Below are 20,018 nucleotides of genomic sequence, written 5' to 3' on the forward strand. Positions count from 1 at the left end.
ACGTTACTAAATAACCAAGAGATCACTGAAGAAATCAAAGAGGAAATCAAAAAATACGTAGAAACAAATGACAATGAAAACACGACGATCCAAAACCTATGGGATGCAGCAAAAGCAGTTTTAAGAGGGAAGTTTATAGCTATACAAGCCTACCTCGAGAAACAAGAAAAATCTCAAACAGTCTAACCTTAGACCTAAAGGAACTAGAGAAAGAAGAGCAAACAAAACCCAAAGTTAGCAGAAGGAAAGAAGTCATAAAGATCAGACCAGAAATAAATGAAATAGAAACAAAGAAAGCAGTAGCAAAGATCAAGAAAACTAAAAGCTGGTTCTTTAAGAAGATAAACAAAATTGATTAGCCAGACTCATCAAGAAAAAGAGGGAGAGGACTCAAATCAATAAAATTAGAAATGAAAAAGGAGAAGTTACAACAGACACTGCAGAAATAGAAAGCATCCTAAGAGACTGCTACAAGCAACTCTATGCCAATAAACTGAACAAGGTGGAAGAAATGGACAAATTCTTAGATAGGTATAACCTTCCAAGACAGAACCAGGAAGAAATACAAAATATGAACAGACCAATCACAAGTAATGAAATTGAAACTGTGATTAAAAATCTTCCAACAAACAAAAGTCCAGGACCAGAGGACTTCACAGGTGAATTAAACATTTAGAGAAGAGCTAACACCGATCCTTCTCAAACTCTTCCAAAAAATTGCAGAGGAAGGAACACTCCCAAACTCATTCTATGAGGCCACCATCACCCTGATACCAGAAACAGACAATGCTACTACAAAAAAACAAAACTACAGACCAATATCACTGATGAACATAGATGCAAAAATCCTCAACAAAATACTAGCAAACAGAATCCAACAATACATTAAAAGGATCATACACCATGATAAAGTGGGATTTATCCCAGGGATGCAAGGATTCTTCAGTATACGCAAATCAATTAGTGTGATACACCATATTCACAGATTGAAGAATAAAAACCGTATGATCATCTCAATAGATGCAGATAAAGCTTTTGACAAAATTCAGCACCGATTTATGTTAAAAACTCTCCAGAAAGTGGGCATAGAGGGAACCTACCTCAACATAATAAAGGCCATATCTGACAAACCACAGCAAACATCATTCTCAATGGTGAAAAACTGAAAGCGTTTCCTCTAAGATCAGGAAAAAGACAAGGAAGTCCACTCACACCACCATTATTCAAAATAGTTTTGGAAGTCCTAGCCACAGCAATCAGAGAATAAAAAGAAATAAAAGGAATACAAATTGGAAAAGAAGAAGTAAAACTGTCACTGCTTGCAGATGACATGATACTATACATAGAGAATCCTAAAAATGCCACCAGAAAACTACTAGAGCTAATCAATGAATTTGGTAAAGTGGCAAGGTACAAATTTAATGCACAGAAATCTCTTGCATTCCTATACACTAATGCTGAAAAATCTGAAAGAGAAATTAAGGAAACACTCGCATTTACCATTGCAACAAAAAGGATAAAATATCTAGGAATAAACCTACCTAGGGAGACAAAAGACCTGTATGCAGAAAACTATAAGACACTGTTGAAAGAAATTAAAGGTGATACCAAAAGATGGAAAGATATACCAGGTTCTTGGTTTGGAAGAATCAATACTTTGAAAATGACTATACTACCCAAAGCAATCCACAGATTCAATGCAATCCCTATCAAATTACCAGTGGCATTTTTTACGGAGCTAGAACAAAAAATCTTTAAATGTGTATGGAGACACAAAAGACCCCGAATAGCCAAAGCAGTCTTTAGGGAAAAAAAACAGAGCTGGAGGAATCAGACTCCCTGGCTTCAGACTATGCTACAAAGCTACAGTAATCAAGACAATATGGTACTGGCAGAAAAACAGAAACATAGATCAATGGAACAAGATAGAAAGCCCAGAGATAAACTCACACACCTATGGTCAACTAATCTATGACAAAGGAGGCAAGGTTATACAATGGAGAAAAGACAGTCTCTTCAATAAGTGGTGCTGGGAAAACTGGACAGCTGCATGTAAAAGAACGAAATTAGAACCCTCCCTAACACCATACACAAAAATAAACTCAAAATGGATTCGATACTTAAATGTAAGACCGGACAGTATAAAACTCTTAGAGGAAAACATAGGAAGAACCCTCTTTGACATAAATCACAGCAAGATCTTTTTTGATCCACCTCCTAGCATAATGGAAATAAAAACAAAAATAAACAAATGGGACCTAATGAAACTTAAAAGCTTTTGCACAGCAAAGGAAACCATAAACAAGATGAAAAGATAACTCTCAGAATGGGATAAAATATTTGCAAATGAATCAATGGACAAGGGATTAATCTCCAAAATATATGAACAGGTCATGCAACTCAATATTAAAAAAAACAAACAACCCAATCCAAAATGGGTAAAAGACCTAAATAGACATTTCTCCAAAGAAGACATACAGGTGGCCAAGAAGCACATGAAAAGCTGCTCAACATCACTAATCATTAGAGAAATGCAAATCATAACTACAGTGAGGTATCACGTCCACCAGTTAGAATGGGCATCATCAGAAAATCTACAAACAATAAATGCTGGAGAGGGTGTGGAGAAAAGGGAACCCTCTTGCACTGTTGGTGGGAATGTAAATGGATACAGCCACTATGGAGAACAGTACGGAGGTTCCTTAAAAAACTAAAAATAGAACTACCATATGACCCAGCAATCCCACTACTGGGCATATACCCAGATAAAACCGTAATTCAAAAAGACTCATGCACCCCAGTGTTCACTGCAGCACAATTACAATAGCCAGGTCATGAAAGCAGCCTAGATGCCCACTGACAGACGAATGGATAAATAAGTTATGGTACATATATACAATGGAATATTACTGAGCCGTAAAAAGGAACGAAATTGGGTCATTTGTTGAGACGTGGATGGATCTAGAGACTGTCATACAGAGTGAAGTAAATCAGAAAGAGAAAAACAAATATCGTATATTAACGCATGTATGTGAACCTAGAAAAATGGTACAGATGAACCAGTTTGCAGGGCAGAAGTTGAGACACAGATGTAGAAAACAAACGTATGGACACCAAGGGGGGAAAGCTGTGGGGGGGGTGGGGATGGTGGTGTGATGAATTGGGCGATTGGGATTGACATGTATACACTGATGTGTATAAAATTGATGACTAATAAGAGCCTGCTGTATAAAAAATTAAATTAAATTTAAAAATTTTTTAAAAAAAGAATAATGTTGGCTGTGGGTTTGTCATATGTGTTCTTTATTATGTTGAGGTAGGTTCCCTCTATGCCCACTTTCTGGAGAGTTTTTATCATAAATGCGTGTTGAATTTTGTCAAAAGCTGTTTCTGCACCTATTGAGATTATCATATGGTTTTTATCCTTCAGCTTGTTAGTGTGGTATATCCCATTAATTGATTTGCATATATTGAAGAATCCTTGCATTCCTGGAATAAACCCCACTTGATCATGACTGATCCTTTTAATGTGCTGTTGGATTCAGCTTGCTAGTATTTTGTTGAGGATTTTTGTATCTATGTTCATCAGTGGTATTGGCCTGTAATTTTCTTTTTTTGTGACATCTTTGTTTGGTTTTGGTATTGGTGATGGTGGCCTCGTGCAATGAGTTTGGGAGTGTTCCTGCCTCTGCTGTATTTTGGAAGAGTTTGAGAAGGATAGTTGTTAGCTCTTCTATAAATGCTTGATAGAATTTTCCCGTGAAGCCATCTGGCCCTGGGCTTTTGTTTGTTGGAAGATTTTTAATCACAGTTTCAACTTCAGTGCTTGTGATTGATCTGTTCATATTTTCTATTTCTTCCTGCTTCATTCTCAGAAGGTTGTGCATTTCTAAGAATTTGTTTCTTCCAGGTTGTCCATTTTACTGGCATATAGCTGCTTATAGTAGTCTCTCATGATCCTTTGTATTTATGATCTGTCATTTGTTAGTTCTACTTTTTCATTTCTAATTCTGTTGATTTGAGTCCTCTCCCTTTTTTTTCCTGATGTCTGGCTAATGGTTTATCAGTTTTTTTAATCTTCTCAAAGAACCAGCTATTAGTTTTATTGATCTTTGCTATTGTTTCCTTCATTTCTTTTTCATTTATTTCCAATCTGATCTTTATGATTTCTTTCCTTTTGCTAGCTTTGGGTTTTTTTGTTCTTTTTTTCTCTAATTGCTTTAGGTGTAAGGTTAGGTTATTTGAGATTTTTCTTGTTTCTTGAGGTAGGATTGGGTTGCTATAAACTTCCCTCTTAGACTGCTTTTGCTGCATCCCATAGGTTTTTGGTTGTCATGTTTTCATTGTCATTTGTTTCTGGGTGTTTTTTGATTTCCTCTTTAATTTCTCAGTGATCTCTTGGTTATTTAGTAGTGTGTTGTTTAGCCTCAATGTGTTTGTATTTTTTACAGTTTTTTTTCCTGTAGTTGATATCTAGTCTCATAGCGCTGTGGTCGGAAAAGTTGCTTATACATTTCAATTTTCTTAAATTTCCCAAGGCTTGATATGTGACCCAAGATGTGATCTGTCCTGGAGAATGTTCCATGTGCACTTGAGAAGAAAGTGTATTCTGTTGTAGTTGAATGGAATGTCCTGTACATATCAATTAAGTCCATCTGGTCTAATGTGTCATTTAAAGCTTGTGTTTCCTTATTTATTTTCTGTTTGGATGATCTGTCCTTTGGTGTAAGTGGGGTGTTAAAGTCTCCCACTATTATTGTGTTACTGTTGATTTCTGCTTTTATGGCTGTTAGCGTTTGCCTTATGTATTGAGGTGTTCCTATGTTGGGTGCATAAGTATTTATAGTTGTTATGTCTTCTTGGATTGATCCCTTGATCATTATGTACTGTCCTTCCTTGTCTCGTGTAAGTCTTTATTTTAAAGTGTATTTTGTCTGATACGAGTATTGCTACTCCAGCTTTCTTTTGATTTCCATTTGGTTGGAATATCTTTTTCCATCCCCTCACTTTCAGTCTGTATGTGTCCCTAGGTCTGAAGTGGGTCTCTTGTAGACAGCATATATATGCGTCTTGTTTGTGTATCCATTCAGCCAGTCTGTGTCTTTTGGTTGGAGCATTTTATCCATTCACATTTAAGGTAATTATCAATATGTATGTTCCTATTACCTTTTTCTTAATTGTTTTGGGTTTGTTTTTGTAGGTCCTTTTCTTCGCTTGTGTTTCTTACTTAGAGAAGTTCCTTTAGCATCTGTTGTAGAGCTGGTTTGGTGGTGCTGAATTCACGTAGCTTTTGCTTGTCTGTAAAGCTTTTGATTTCTCCATTGAATCTGAATGAGATCCTTGCTGGGTAGAGTAATCTTGGTTGTAGGTTTTTCCCTTTCATCATTTTAAATATATCCTGCCACTCCCTTCTGGCCTGCAGCGTTTCTGCTGAAAGATCAGCTGTTAACCTTGTGGGTATTCCCTTGTATGTTATTTGTTGTTTTTCCCTTGCTGATTTTAATATTTTTTTGTAGATAGTTCCATTAATGAGTGTCTCGGTGTGTTTCTCCTTGGGTTTATCCTATATGAGACTCTCTGCATTCTCCAGACTTGATTGACTATTTCCTTTACCATATTAGGGAAATTTTCCACTATAATCTCTTCAAATATTTTCTCAGACCTTTTTTTGTTTCTCTTCTTCTTCTGGGACCACTATAATTCGAATGTTGGTGTGTTTAATGTTGTCCCAGGGATCTCTGAGACTGTCCTCAGTTCTTTTCATTCTTTTTTCTTTATTCTGCTCAGTGGTATTTATTTCCAATATTTTACCTTCCAGGTCACTTATCCATTCTTCTGCCTCAGTTATTCTGCTATTGATTCCTTCTAGAGGATTTTTAATTTCATTTATTGTGCTGTTCATCACTGTTTGTTTGCTCTTTAGTTCCTTTACGTCCTTGTTAAACATTTCTTGTATTTTCTCCATTCTGTTTCTGAGATTTTGGATCATCTTTACTATCATTGCTCTGAATTCTTTTTCAGGTAGACTGCCTATCTGCTCTTTATTTGTTTGGTCTTGTTGGATTTTACCTTGCTTCTTCATCTGCTGCATATTTCTTTGTCTTCTCATTTTATTTAACTTACTGTGTTTGAGGTCAGAAAGCAGGCTGCAGGATCATAGTTCCTCTTACTTCTCTCACCCGGTGGGTGAGGTTGGTTCAGTGGCTTGTGCAGACTTCCTGGTGGAGGGGACTGGTTCATGTGTTCTGGTGGGTGGGGCTGGATCTTGTCCCTCTGATGGGCAGGGCCACGTCAGGTGGTGTGTTTTCAGGTGTCTGTGAGCTTAGTATGACTTCAGGCAGCCTGACTGCTAATGGGTGGGGTTGTGTTCCTGTCTTGCTAGTTGTTTGCATGAGGGGTCCAGCACTGGAATATGCTGGCCCTTGGGTGGAGCCGGGTTTTAGTGTTGGAATGGAGACCTCTGGGAGAGCTCTCACCGATTAATATTACATGGGCCCAGGAGTTCTCTGGTGGTCCAGTGTCCTGGACTCAGCTCTCCCACCTCAGAGGCTCAGGCCTGTCCCCCAGCTGGAGCACCAAGACCCTGCAAGCCACACGGCATGGAAGGAAAGGAAGAAGAAACAAACAAACAAAGAGACAAAACCCCAAGACAAATGGTAAAAGCAAAACTAAACAGACAAAATCACATGAAGAAACATACACACACGCACTCACGAAAAGAAAAGAAAAAAAGAGGATGAAGAAGAGGAGAGCAACCAAACCAATAAACAATCTCAAAAACTAAAACAAACACTAAAAAGTAAACTAATAAATACACAGAACCAGGAACAAATCAGATGCAGAAAGCAAACTAAAAAAAGGCAATGAAAGCATAAAGCAAACACACAAAAACGATAAAAAAAATGTAAAGACAAAAGAAAGATGAAAACCAAAGGAAAAAATACAAAACAACGTAGTAAAGTAAAAATAGATAATATAGTTTAAAATAAAATGAAAACAAAGCAAAACAAAGAAAGAAACACAAGGAAAAAACACAATATAACAAAAAAGTACAGTAGAAAGAAGAAAAAAATAAAATTAAAAATATATTAGAAATAAAAGCATAAGAAAGAAAATAAAAAGTAAATAAAAATTAAAAGAATAATCATAAAAAAAAGAACAATGGAACAAAACAAAACAAAGAAAAAAAAGTAGTGATGTTTTCCTGGGGCCTCAGCTGTCAGTGTCCGTGTCCCCCCAGTGAGCCGCAGCCAATCCCTGCCCATCCAGGAAGTCTTCTTATACTTCTCAGTAGGTCTCTGCTGTGGGCATTTTTGGGCCAGCTGAGCCTCTCATCTGGCTTTCCTCCTGTGTGTACTTGTCCCCAAAGTTCACAGCCTCAATTGTGGGAACACTTGTTGTCTATTCACGTATTCCACACATGCGGGGTTTACCAAGCCAATTGCAGGGATTTTAACCCCCTGCTTCTGCAGCTGCACAGAGAGATTTCCCTTTCTCTTCTCTGGTCGCAGAGCCCCTGGGGTTCAGCTTTGCCTTTGGCCCCGCCTCTGCTTGTGAGCTGCCCTCAGGTGTCTGGTCCCCTCCCAGGCAAGAGTGGGTGAAAGCAGCGGCTGTAAATGCTCACTTGCTCACTCAGGCCGGGGGGAGGGAGGGATACAGCAATCACAATTGGAATGTGCAGGTGTGCCTGCAGCAGCAGAGACTGGCACGGAGTTGCAAGAGCCTGAGGTGCGCTGTGCCTTCTCCCAGGGAAGTTAGTCCTGCTTCGCGGGACCCTCGGCAGGGGCAGGCTGTACAGGCTGCCGGGAGTGTGTGGGCAGTGACCTGCCTTGCACACAGGACCCTTGGTGGCAGCGGCAGCAGCCTCTGGGTTCCGAGATGAGAGCTGCGGCTCACGCTCACAGTTGTGTAGGCGTTGCCCTGCCGTCTGTGGGCGCACGGAGCAGGAAGCTCCTCTGGTGGGCCTGCCCCTCTTCTCCCGCAGCCCACCACAGTGGATTCTTGCTGTCCAGCAGGCCCAGGTTTTTTCCCGGACTCCCTCCCGGCTAGCTGTGGCACACTTGACCCCTTCAGGCTGTGTTCATGCCGCCAACCCCAGTCCTCTCCCTGCACTCCGACCGAAGCCCGAGCCTCAGCTCCCAGCCCCGGCCGCCCCGGCGGGTGAGCAGACAAGCCTCTCGGGCTGGTGAGTGCTGGTCGGCACAGATCCTCTGTGTGGGAATCTCTCCGCTTTGCCCTCTGCACCCCTGTTGCTGTGCTCTCCTCCGTGGCTCCAAAGCTTCCCCCAGCCCTGCCAGTGAAGGGGCTTCCTAGTGTGTGGGACCTTTTCCTCCTTCCCAGCTCCCTCCCAGAAGGGCAGGTCCTGTCCAGATTCCTTTGTCTCTTTTTTTTTTTCCTTTTTCCTTTTGCCCTACCCAGTTACCTGGGGATTTTCTTGCCTTTTTGGAAATCTGAGTTCCCCTGCCAGCGTTCAGTAGGTGTTCTGTAGGAGTTGTTCCACATGTAGGTGTAGTTCTGATGTATTTGTGGGGAAGAAGCTCATCTTCACATCTTACTCCTCTGCCGTCTTGAAGGTCCTCCCCCCCACATCTTTATCTGATGGTTTTCAGCACATTTTCTAAGCTGGGGACTTCATCTGGAGTCAGGTTCAGGAACAGGTAATTCCTCAGTGTGGCAGAGGTGAGCCTTGTCTTGCTCCGCCTGTGAGGTTGAGGTAAAGGTGGTAAGAAGTTGTCCCTGCCTCGAGTGGCACTGGCTCAATGACAGAAGTCACAGCCCAGGCCCTCCAGTCTCCCCTCCCGGTGTTCACCACTCACTCATATTCTTGGCTTAGTGTCCACAGCCAATAGCTCCCTTCTGACACTCAGGGAACACGCTCCCCTCCCCCTTGTGACCCTCTGTGATCCTCTCCATAACCTTCCCCAGCTCCACACCCCCAACCCATGTCCTCGGTCCCGTTCTGGCCTGCTGAGCCAGCGCAGCCCCCCAGGCCCTGGCTCCAGGAGGGCTCCAGCTCTTCATTCCCCTACCCAGTTGTGAAGTCCAAGGTCATACAGGGCTCTGAGGCAGGCGGCTTGTTCTGCATTGCTCTACCTGGCTCTGTGCTGAAGCGCTGACTACACCAAAACCACGGCCCCAGGGGGGCCTGGCCTCTCCTTTCGCCTTACACACACCTCTCATAGGAACAGCCCCGTGCCTCAGGGTGATTGAGTCTGTGAATTCAGCAGCTGTCTGATCAGTTCTCCCTGATTTCTCCTGCCTTTGGCAGGCAATCCAGGGCCACGTGTGCGTTTGTTTTGGCTCACAGTTTGAGGTTCTCAGAGGTGCCACTACCCTAGGGAACGTGTCCCAGGAATGTCAGGTCACGGCGGTGAGAACACGGGTCCCAGTGCAAGGTGGGAGACCTCAGACTGCTGTCCAGAGAGTGGGACCCAGGCCTCTGGGTGAGGGAGTGGGGGGCACTCAGTGCAGCACTGGGCCGGGCGGCAGGTGGCTCCGGGAGTGGTGGAGGAGTGCTTAGCAGTGCGGCCGAAAAGTAGGCAGTGGTTGCAGGGAGGACCAAGGTGCAAGTATTCAGCAGTTTTGAGAGTAACTTCCCCAAATCCCTAGACTTTGAAGCCTTGGGTATTCCCGGGGCAGTAGGGCTCCCCAGACGTTTCTGTTCAGTCTTCCTACAGAATGCACGCTGCCTATATTACTTTCAAGAAGCTAAGGGGAAGTAAAGTCCGGCTGTGTTTACAGGGATGGTCTCTGCCTTATGCTCTGTGGTGCCTTCTGTTTGGGTCTGTAAAATTAGGTGATTTAAGTCAAAGACTGTATCCAACTCAAACTCCTGCCAGACACCCAGAATGTATGATGCACCTACTGTATGTCTGGTCTTGAGGGGAAAACCCTCAGGAGTGGAGGCAGGGATCTCCCTGCGGGCCAGCAAAGGGTGAAGAGGGACAGGATGGTGCTGGGGAAGAGCTTGGCCTGAGTGAGGGCGAGGGGCCCGCAGAGGGCTGTGGGCAGGGACCAGAGCCCAGCAGAGGCAGCGGAGTGACCTCAAGGGCAGGGCACACCAAGTCAGAAAGAGTGCTGAGCTGCAGTTCTGTTAGGTCCCTGCTTCCCCATCCCTGCGGCTCCTTAGAAGGGAAGGTCTGAGGATAAGCCTGGGTTTCTTGCTAGTCAAGCTGGTGGGGACTAGAGCGTCCCGTTGGATTGGGGGTAGTACTGTGAATGTGACACTTTCAAACTCACTAGCCGCCAGTCACAAGTATAGCAGGGGAGGCAAGCTGAACACCACATTAAGGAATAAAGCAAAACCCCACAGTGTGGGCGCCATCCTCCACCAGGTTTAACCGCTCTGGGAATTCAGGGTCATTCAGCGTAATCTGATTCAGCTTCTAGTAACAGATGGAGTTTTAACCAACAGTTATTACTTTTGTCAAGTCATGAAACTGTACACTTAAAGAGGGTGCATTTTGCTGTTTGGAAATCATACTGTAAATCTGACTTTAGAAACAGGGCAGCCTGCTGCACCCTTCTAGCAGCACCCATGACTCTGACCTAAGCAGGTTAGGGATTCCCATGGAATTGGTCACACCTGGGCAGCTTGCGTTTCTCGGGAGCCATCCTGTTGGACGTGGAGCTGCCTCAGATACACTCTGCAGGGTGAGAAAGAATCAGGAGATCGTACTGTGAAGAAGTGGGTTATGCGACAGGCCACGAAGCCAAATGAAGTAAAAAGCAGCCATCGGGAAAATCACTTCTCCTGGAGAAGACATCTAGTGGCAGGCAGGACCAGTGGGCTGAGATTTAAATGAGAAACGTGGAGACGGGGTAGCCATGGACTGAAAGGGACAGCACATAGGGTGGGTCTCCTCAGCCTGTGCTGGGTGCCGGAAGCTGCAGAGGAGGCGTGGGGACCAGGACAGCAAAGTGCTCCGGATTCCTCCAGGTGGGAAAGCTTCCCTACAGTCATGAATTTATCGTCAGACCCAGACTGAGCCGCAAACTACAGCTGCTCCTCAGTAACCACGGCCAGGGGAGAGGGTGTTTGCTTGTGGAAAATGATCGTTTCCGGGCTGCTCGTAACAAAACTCTCCTCCCCCAGCGCTAAGGCTGCTGTGGATGCTGTGGACATAAGCGTGTCTACACCGAATTCAGACCCCCAGTTCCCTGCCCTCCCCATGTCTCGGTCATCAGTCCCTCCCTCTTGGAGGAACAAACTGGTTAGGGCTGATAGGATTTGAGATGTCAGTGCATGTTTTCTCATAAATCACATACTTGCATTTTAGCAGGAATTTTGTGAAAATGATACTTTGACCCCGGGAAGCAATTCTAGTGAATGAAGATACAGACACCGTCTCAGGTTGTAGAGACTGTGTTAGGGACCCACAAAGGAAGGCCTGGGTCGGGGAGGCAAGCTCTGCCCTGTTGACTAGGATTCTCTGTTTCATGGAACCCAGCCTGCGGAGCCGACGAGGATGGACCTTCCTAATTAATGTATTATTGTTGAGGCAGTAGAAGGAAAGCAGCCTGCAGACGGGGAGGTGAATACCCTTCAGTTTCCTGACCTGGGCAAGGCTGCTCTCATGAGAGTTTACGGTGGATCAAGACCAAGGGCTTGTGGTTTCCTAAGACGTCACCCCAGAGGCTACGGCTTGTGAGCAGCTTTGAAGCCTGTGGTGGAGGTGGGGGAAGTGCCTTTCCCGCATTCATCCACCCTGCGAACCCCATGTTCCCTTCAACACACATCAGAGGGGATCGAGCAAGCACTGAGATCATCTCCCCGGATGACAGGGAAATGGAAACACTGAGAAGAAAGTTTCAGGGGGAAAGCGTGCTCAGGGCAGCTGTGTAAGCAGGGGTCACATGAGGGGAGAGGGGTTCTGAGCAAAGGGAATGTCACGTTCACAGAATATGAGATGGTCCTATCTGTCCAGAGAGAGCCTATGGTGGTGGCAGGCGAGGGCGGGAGGAGGAACCGTCCAAGAATATGAGGCTCGGCCTTGCCTGCCCGGCGAAGGCATTTGGACTTGACTCTGGAAGCTCCGGGGGTGGAAGGGTGTGAAGCGGGGGAGAGGTGTGATCAGATGTGACTCACTTTTCAACAGGTCTCCCTGGCAACTGTGTGAAACGTAAGCTGCAGAGAGACTGGAGTCAGCAGTGCCCTGGCAGCGCTGCGCTTGTCCAGCCAGGAGGAGACGCCGAGGGCTCTAGGCGAGGAGCAGAGGGGCTGAGAAGGGAGGGCAGCAGTGGTGAGGGCCTCGGAGCCCTGCACCTGGCAGCGAGGTGTCGCTTAGAGCAGTTTCAAGGAAGTTGTCTGGGCAGAAGCCTGACCTCAGTAACCTGAGAGAATAGGTGAGGCCGTGGAGATGGCAAGTCTGAATTCCTTTCCGGAGGCTTAGCTGTGAAAAGGAGGAGGTGAGAGAGAGGAGAGGTGGGAGAGGCTTCCGGGAGAGGGAAGCTGGGTGGATCCAGGTCTCCAGGAGGCAGGGGTGCGTGTGCAGGATGCCGGCTAGGGGAAGAAGCGCTCCCTCCCGTGAGAAGGGCCCAAAGGATCGTAGGGCTGTGGATGCAGCTGAGTTTCTGGATGTAGAGCAGGAATTTGAGGTTTCCTGCTTGACAGCTGGCTTCCCTATGAGGGAGGAAGCGAGGCATCTGCTAAGACACAGCAGGGTTAGAAGCTGAAGAGAACAGAGGAGGAGGGGACAAGGTGTCCTACAAACAGGGACGAGCAATACTGAGTGCAGAGACGTGTTTACTGAGGTCAGAGACCATAAAGTGAGATGTGGGAGTTGTTGGGGTCAACTCTCCCCTTCAATCTGGGCACAGTGTCTTAATCCATGGCAGTGACGCTCACAGTGAAATTTGATTTTATTTTCTGGCGGCAATACTAAATTATATTAACTTATCAGCAGGAGTCGATGAAGGGAAGAGGAGCTGACGTGTGATCTTAGCCAGCCACCCAGGTGTGGGAAGGGACAGGATGGGTCGTTGAGTTGCTCTAGAATTAGCGTCTCGCTGAGCACGCGGAAAGGCTGTTTTGTGAGGGTGGAAAAGTAAAGGCCCGGAACTGGCCTTGGAGGAGATGGCTGCCAGGTGGGGAGGAAGGAGCCACCTCCGCCTAGAGCTGTTAGGACAGCAGCGTCCTGGAGGTCCAGCTATCGCAGGAGGATTCGGGGTTGATGGGGGCAGGGTCATTTGAGAGGGCATCAGGGAGCCCACGGAGGTATGGGATGGAGTGAGATAGTGACCAGGGAGGCGGCCGTGGTGGCAGTGGCCCCGGAAAACGGGACAAGGAGCGGAGATGGAATAACTGGCTTTGGGGTCCTTATCAGTCAGCTCTTGTCAGCTGTTGGGCTGGGGCAGGCTTCGGCCCCTGGCAATGTCCCAGGCCAGTGATGGCAGCCAGACATCTTCAAGAGAGAGTACAGTTTCCGACAAGGTTCCAAGAGCACCTTGGTGAAAAGTTGTCCTGGGCCACAGGGTTTATACCCCAAGCTGTTGAGGGGCTTAGTAAGTCTGAGGACTTTCATTCCCCTCCCCCCGCCATGTTTTCTCTGTTTTATTTCAATAACGAAGAGTAAAGTCAGGTTTAATGCATTTTAACAGCTTTATTAAGATAGAATTAGTGAACCATACAATTCACCTATTTAAAATACACAATTCAGTGTTTTTTAGTATTTTCAGAGTCATGCAGCCATCACCACCACAATCAATTTTAGAACATTTTCATCGTCCCCTAAAGAAACCCCTTAGCAGTCACTCTCCATTCCCCCACAGCCCTAGGCAACCACTCATCTACTTCCTATCTCTGGAGATTTGCCTGTCTGGGACCCGGGCCTTCACTTTTTGCTGTGACCAGTGGCCAACAGAGCAGGTCGGAGGGACTTGCCCTCTGAGGGACAGTACCCACCTAGATGAGGACAGAGCTGGGGTCCAGGCTCCTGGTCCAGTGCCTTTGGAGAGGAGAGTAAGGAAGCTCGCGTGAAGCTGCTGGTAGATTCTTTTTTAAAGGCTTTGATTCGCTGCATATTCCAGAGCTACTGATAACCACAATCTATTGTAGCTTTTATCAAAATACAAAATTTGCTTTCTATCTCCTACGCCTGTTCTAAATCTACTTTTTGGAAGGATTTTTGGAAATAACTACATCCTGCCTAACCATGCCTTTGTGGTTACCTTTAAAACTCTCTCGTCAGGCAGGAAAGCATGATAGTGAGGAGCACATACTCTAGAGCCTGTCCTGGTTTGAACCCCAGTTCTGCTATTTCCCCGCTGTGTGACCTTGGGCAAGTTACCTAACCTCTCTGTCTCAGTTTCTTCATCTGTAAAATGTATACAGCCATAGTACCTAGCTCATGGGATTATTGCCAGGGTTGAATGAGTTAATACATCGAAAATGTATAGAGAACTGCCTGGCAGTAAGTTCTTTGGGCATTTGCTTTGATTATTATCTGAGATTCTTAATGGTTGTGAATTCCTGCTGGCCCTTATTTTTAGTCAAGGGTGGGGGTGAGAAGAGAGACTGACCCTTGTCAGGAAATATGTATACCTATGACCTTGATTCCTGACCTCCCTTACTCATTGATTTATGCAAGTCTGAATTAGAGACTATGTGGAATTATGGAGTCTGCTAACAGAAGTCCAATTTCCTTGTCAAGACAAGAAGATTTTGATACTGGCAAATACAAGTGTTGACCAGGTGGGGCTTCTCATCATAGCCCTACCCCTTCTGTTCTGTCTTGCCCAGTTCTGCCAGTGCTGGGTCCATTGTGTTCCTGTTCTCCAGCCTCGCCTCCTGACAGCTCCGCCAGGCTGCCCTCTTGCTTCCCCCCGTACCTGGTGTTTCTAAACACAGGATGCTTGGAGACAAATATAAAACAATATATTTTTAAATGCTCAATTAAATATATTTTATTTTGTCTGCCCAACGCAATTAATAGTCTCCTTCAAGAAGGAGTTTCCTTAAAAATCCTGTGGCACCTAGCACTGGATATTCAATCCTAGTTACACCAAGCTGGATATTGAGAAAAATCTGTTTGCTTACAAAGCATTTGAGAACTTTGTTCTCAAGTGTGTAAGCATTTTTCTTATGGCACAGGTATTATTAATTTACTAAACAAAGCCCTTTTTAAATGGCTAGTGCAAGGGTCACCTTCAACCCTGCCTGATCCAAATATACAATCTAAACTAATGAAAAGGGCGAAAGGCAGTTGGTGGCCCATAGCTGAGGGAGGTGCGTGTGCAGTGATGCTCAGGGGTGACGGGTGGTGGGGAGCACCTTCCCATCAGCAGAGGCACCATGTTTCTTGACAGTTTGAGTGGTGGTTACAGTGACTCCGTGTTGTGTTTTCAACAAAGCAAGATGCTTTTTCACTTCTGAAGCCATCTCTAAAGATATTAAAAGAGGCTGCCCTTCAGAATTATTAATGTAGTAAATCTCTAACTTTAAATTGGGGGGAGGTAGAGGTTAGTACTGCGTAGCTCAATCACCAGGTACTTAGCGCCCAGTGCATGGCTGGAATCCAATTTTTTTTTTTTTTTTTGCGGTACACGGGCCTCTCACTGCTGTGGCCTCCCCCGTTGCGGAGCACAGGCTCCGGACGCGCAGGCTGAGCGGCCATGGCTCATGGGCCCAGCCGCTCCGCGGCATGTGGGATCTTCCCGGACCGGGGCATGAACCCGTGTCCCCTGCATCGGCAGGCAGACTCTCAACCACTGTGCCACCAGGGAAGCCCTGGAATCCAATTTTAAGTTCTTTGAGGGACAGGAAAAAAAACAGTAAGTCATACTTCCTGAACCCAACAAACTTACTTTACAGTTTATAGAGACAAGACGATACACAAAAACCAAACGATGAACAATATTAGGCAGTGCATATGTAAGAGCTAAGTTGGAAGAATTCCAAAGCGAGATCAAGGGTGGTCAGGAAAGGCTCCAGAGAAGAGGACAGACTTGAGCTGAGCCTGGACACTGGTATTCAGATGGCCCTAGAGAGAGACAGTGGGCTTTCCTGCTGCAGGAGTTGACCTGAGTGAGCAGGAACTTGGCACTGGAGGCGGATGTGGTGTGTTCATGACCCTGAAGTCACTGGCCCCACCAGAGCAAAGAAGCATCTTCAGATTTATCCTGTGGGTTATGATTCTACTCCTGTGACCTTGGCCTCCACCCTCTTCCTCTCCCAACTCTTCCAGCGTCTGCCAGACAGCAGGTTCTTTGAGGCTCAGCGCACCCCTTCAGGGTGCCAGCATACAGGGCATGTTGAGGGCATGCCATGTGGGATCCCAGGTGTTCACGATTGAATCTGCTTTCCACATCCAGTTAGGGTCCAGGTCTCAGAGCTGAATCCAGCCTCATGAGGTCAGCTTCCTGGCAGACTCCATCATTCTGCCTTGACTCTTGGCTTCCTTTTTCCTCTTCACAAAGCACCTGATTTTGTGGATCCACAGGTCCCCAAAGGAACTGACCAGAACTGGGCTCAGAAGCTCTACGACCGGCACTCCGGCAGCCAGCACTTCCAGAAACCCCGCATGTCCAACACGGCCTTCATTGTCGTCCACTTTGCAGATAAGGTGGGTCTCCTCTTGGTGGGCCCGGTGCTCCGTGAGCCCCGTCCAAGGTGGACTCGGGGTGCCTGGGCTAAGAGGGAGCTGCCCTTTGAATTCAGAGGGCCTGGAGTCTCTTGGGTGGGGCCTTGTCTACTCTCCTGGAGCCTGAGAGAGAAGAAGAAAGAGTGATTCTTCTTCAGGTGGCTCCTTTCCCGGCGGCTGGCGTAAACTTAGAATTTCTCTACGTGGGCTGTGTTCTGTGTGCACTAGCCCAGTGCTTCTCAAATTTTCATGTGTGTGCAGGTCACCTAGGGTATTGCTCAAAGGCAGGTTCTAATTCAGTTGATCTGGGGTGAGGCTGACAAGCTGCATTTAGAGCACCCAAAGGAAGCCTTCTATTAAAGGCCATCTTACAGGAACTCCTTTTTAAAAACAATTTGGTTTTCCGCAAAATGAATATTCAACTCCCTCTATGTAAACCCTAATCACGTCTTGGGTTTGCAGTTTGGATGAGAACATCTGTGGGTTTCCCATGTACGCACAGCTCTTTTCAGAAAACACTGTGGATGAGCTGAAACTACTGGAGAAGCTGCTGAGGGTCCCGGGTCAGGCTGGAGCACTAACTACCATTTCTGTTTCCTGCCGTGGCTCCAGGTGGAGTACCTTTCAGATAGTTTTCTGGAGAAAAACAGAGACACGGTGTACGAAGAGCAGATCAATATTCTGAAGGCCAGCAAGGTAAAGAGCGTCGGAAGCAGGGAAACAGAGGTGGAGTGTCCACGGCCAGAGCCAGACAGGGTGTGGTTGGTGCCGTCCCCACTCTGGAGGGGCCAAGGCAGGGGTGCGGGGCAGGGGGAGGTGAGGGGTCTGTAGGTTATTTCAGTCTGAGAATTTGAGAACGGCCTGATGGAGGGAAGAAAGCAAGGGATGGCAGAGGTGACTGGGGAAGATGCCAGCTAATGGAAGGACAGGGGAGCGGGGGGAACAGGAGAAGTGACAGTCGGAGAGACGATGGTAGGTATAACTGTGAAAACATTGCTGGCATCCATCGGGTCATTTGTCCTCCACCTCCTACATGCAGATGTAAAAGTACTTAAACCCCTTCACATCCTAGTATCAGTGCGTTTCATTCCTGCTTAGCAGTCTGTGGAACTTCCCTATGGCCAGAAACTTAAATGGAATCATAGGATTCAAGGGACACTTAAATCTACAATTTTGGAATGTTACTTTCTGTTATCTCCAGAATTCCAGTTATTTCCTTCTCGCGAGCATGACAAAAAGGTAGCCAATATTGTGTCCATTCTACAGGTAGAGGGAACAAGGCACTGATTCACCTAAACAAATATTTGTTAAGCACATACCTTGTGAGGCACTGCCCCTAAATGCACCGTGTACAGAGGTGAATAAGATAGATTCTACTCTCTAGGTGTTTACATTCTAGTGGGCTGTGAGTGGGCAGAAAAACAAGCATACGGTACCTGAAAAGAGAGGAGGTTTGGCTGGGGTGGGGGTGCAGGGAGCGTGAGCCCCGCCGTTACAGAAAGCCACCCCGCCGATGCAGGTGCCGTTGCTGGCTTCAGCCTTTCAGAGGGAACCCAGAAAAGGACTCTCTAGGATTTAGGAGGCTTTCTACCAGACCACATGGTACTGAACTCACTGCAGAGGCCTGATAACACTAGAAATGGCAGATTAATTTCTCTTTGTGATAAGCTTTAGATGAATGCAGTTAGGGTGAGATGATGGAATGGAGAAAATACGCCCCGCAAAATGGACCCAGGCTCCTAAAGGCAAGTAAATCACGTGGCCCCGAGGCCAGGGTTTTAGGGAGGATTTGAGTCAGTACCAGCGATGTGGGTGGCCTGGGGCAGACCCCAGCCCCATGCCATCTCCCGATATCTGGAGCATCAGGGAATTAGTCGTCACTAAGACAAATTTGCTTTGGGTAAATGTGCATGTCAGTGCAAGATTAACCCCTCGGCTTGCCAGGTGTCCAGCCCTCTAGTCCATGGTGGTTGACGTGACTTTTTCCATTCTTTGCAAGGGAGGTGGGGAACGGGAGAAAAGCCACAGGGAGAGAGTAGCAGTGGATGGTTTGAGCCCTGAGGAGCACGTGTCCTCATTGTGTGCGTCTTAGAAGTTAGACGCCTGTGACCTCCTGTTACTGTGACACTGGCCTTAGAGGGCTGAGAAACTTTTGTTACAAGTTTCTCCTTTCAGGTGGGATCACAAGTGAGGGGCATGGCAGCGTCTGGTTCTGCCATTAATTTTTGTCCTACTTTGAGTGTCTCTTAGGGATCCCAGAATCTAGAAGGGAATCTCTCACACTCTCTCTCCAGCAGATCATCTGTTATTAGTCAGTGAGATTTTTTTTCTTATTTTTATTTAACAAACTTTATTGAATATTTGTGTGGTATGTAGTAGTAACAAATGTATGTAGTTAACCTCACAGAACTTACAGTCTAGTGAAAAGATATAGAGTTTCATCAAAAATTGTGGTAATGCTGTGAAGGTCAAGAAGAAGGTTTTATGGAAAAGAGTAATAGGAATGTGCTGGGAGTCCTCAAGGTCACCCCCAAATTGAACCATTTGCTAGGAAGACTCACAGAACTCAGCATATTGTAGTACTCGTGGCTATGATTTATTACAGCAAAAGGATACAAAGCGAATCAGCAAAGGGAGAAGGTGCACGGGGTGAAGTCCAGGGGAGACCACGTGCAAGCTTCCAGAGTCCTCTTCCGCTGGAGTCGCACTGAATATACTTAATTCCCACACTGAGTTGTGACGGTGCCTGTGACCTGTCTACCAGAGCAGCTCACCTGAGCCTGGGCACTTAGTGTTCCCTACTGAGAGTCAGTGACGTGGGCACCCTTTGCCTAGCACATACTGAAATTCCAGACTCCCAGAAGGAAAGCAGGTTTATTCAGCATAAACCATATTTTTTGCATAAACAGTTTAGGCTCAGTAAACCATTCTTATCAGGGACTGCTGAAAACCCTCTCAAAATCGACATTTCCAGACACCAGCCAAGGGTCAACCTTGTAAGCAGGCCTTTCTAGGATGGCAGTCTCAGGCCTGCCATGTTAGCTCTTTTCTAAATAGGGGTATCATTGTAGATTGAGTTTTTATTAGAAATGAAATGTAGGCTTATAAAAATTCACATAGTATAGAAATATGTAAAATGAAAGTATTCTCTCCCATTCCTGACCCCCCTTTTGATGAATTCCCATTCTGATGATACAAACATACTGGTACATCTTTTTAAGGTTGAAATGGGGACTTCCCTGGTGTCGCAGTGGATAAGAATCCACCTGCCAATGCAGGGGACACGGGTTTGATCCCTGGTCCGGGAAGATCCCACGTGACACAGAGCAACTAAGCCCGTGTGCCACAACTACTGAAGCCCATGCGCCTAGAGCCCGTGCTCTGCCACAAAAAGGCCACTGCAATGAGAAGCCCGCGCACTGCAACGAAGTGTAGCCC

The 20,018-nt window shown here is 46.1% G+C and overlaps 1 protein-coding gene across 1 annotated transcript in view; it reads left to right on the forward strand.

Moving 5' to 3' along the window:
• MYO5B (myosin VB) overlaps positions 1-20,018 on the forward strand; it is a 230,899-nt gene that overhangs the window by 110,888 nt on the left and 99,993 nt on the right. Inside the window, exons 12-13 of the mRNA XM_065889991.1 lie at positions 16,440-16,562; positions 17,193-17,276. Coding sequence (XP_065746063.1) covers positions 16,440-16,562; positions 17,193-17,276 — 207 coding nt within the window. The remainder of the gene's footprint in view (positions 1-16,439; positions 16,563-17,192; positions 17,277-20,018) is intronic.

This window comes from Phocoena phocoena, chromosome 13 (genome assembly GCF_963924675.1).
Source record: "Phocoena phocoena chromosome 13, mPhoPho1.1, whole genome shotgun sequence".
NCBI lineage: Eukaryota > Metazoa > Chordata > Mammalia > Artiodactyla > Phocoenidae > Phocoena > Phocoena phocoena.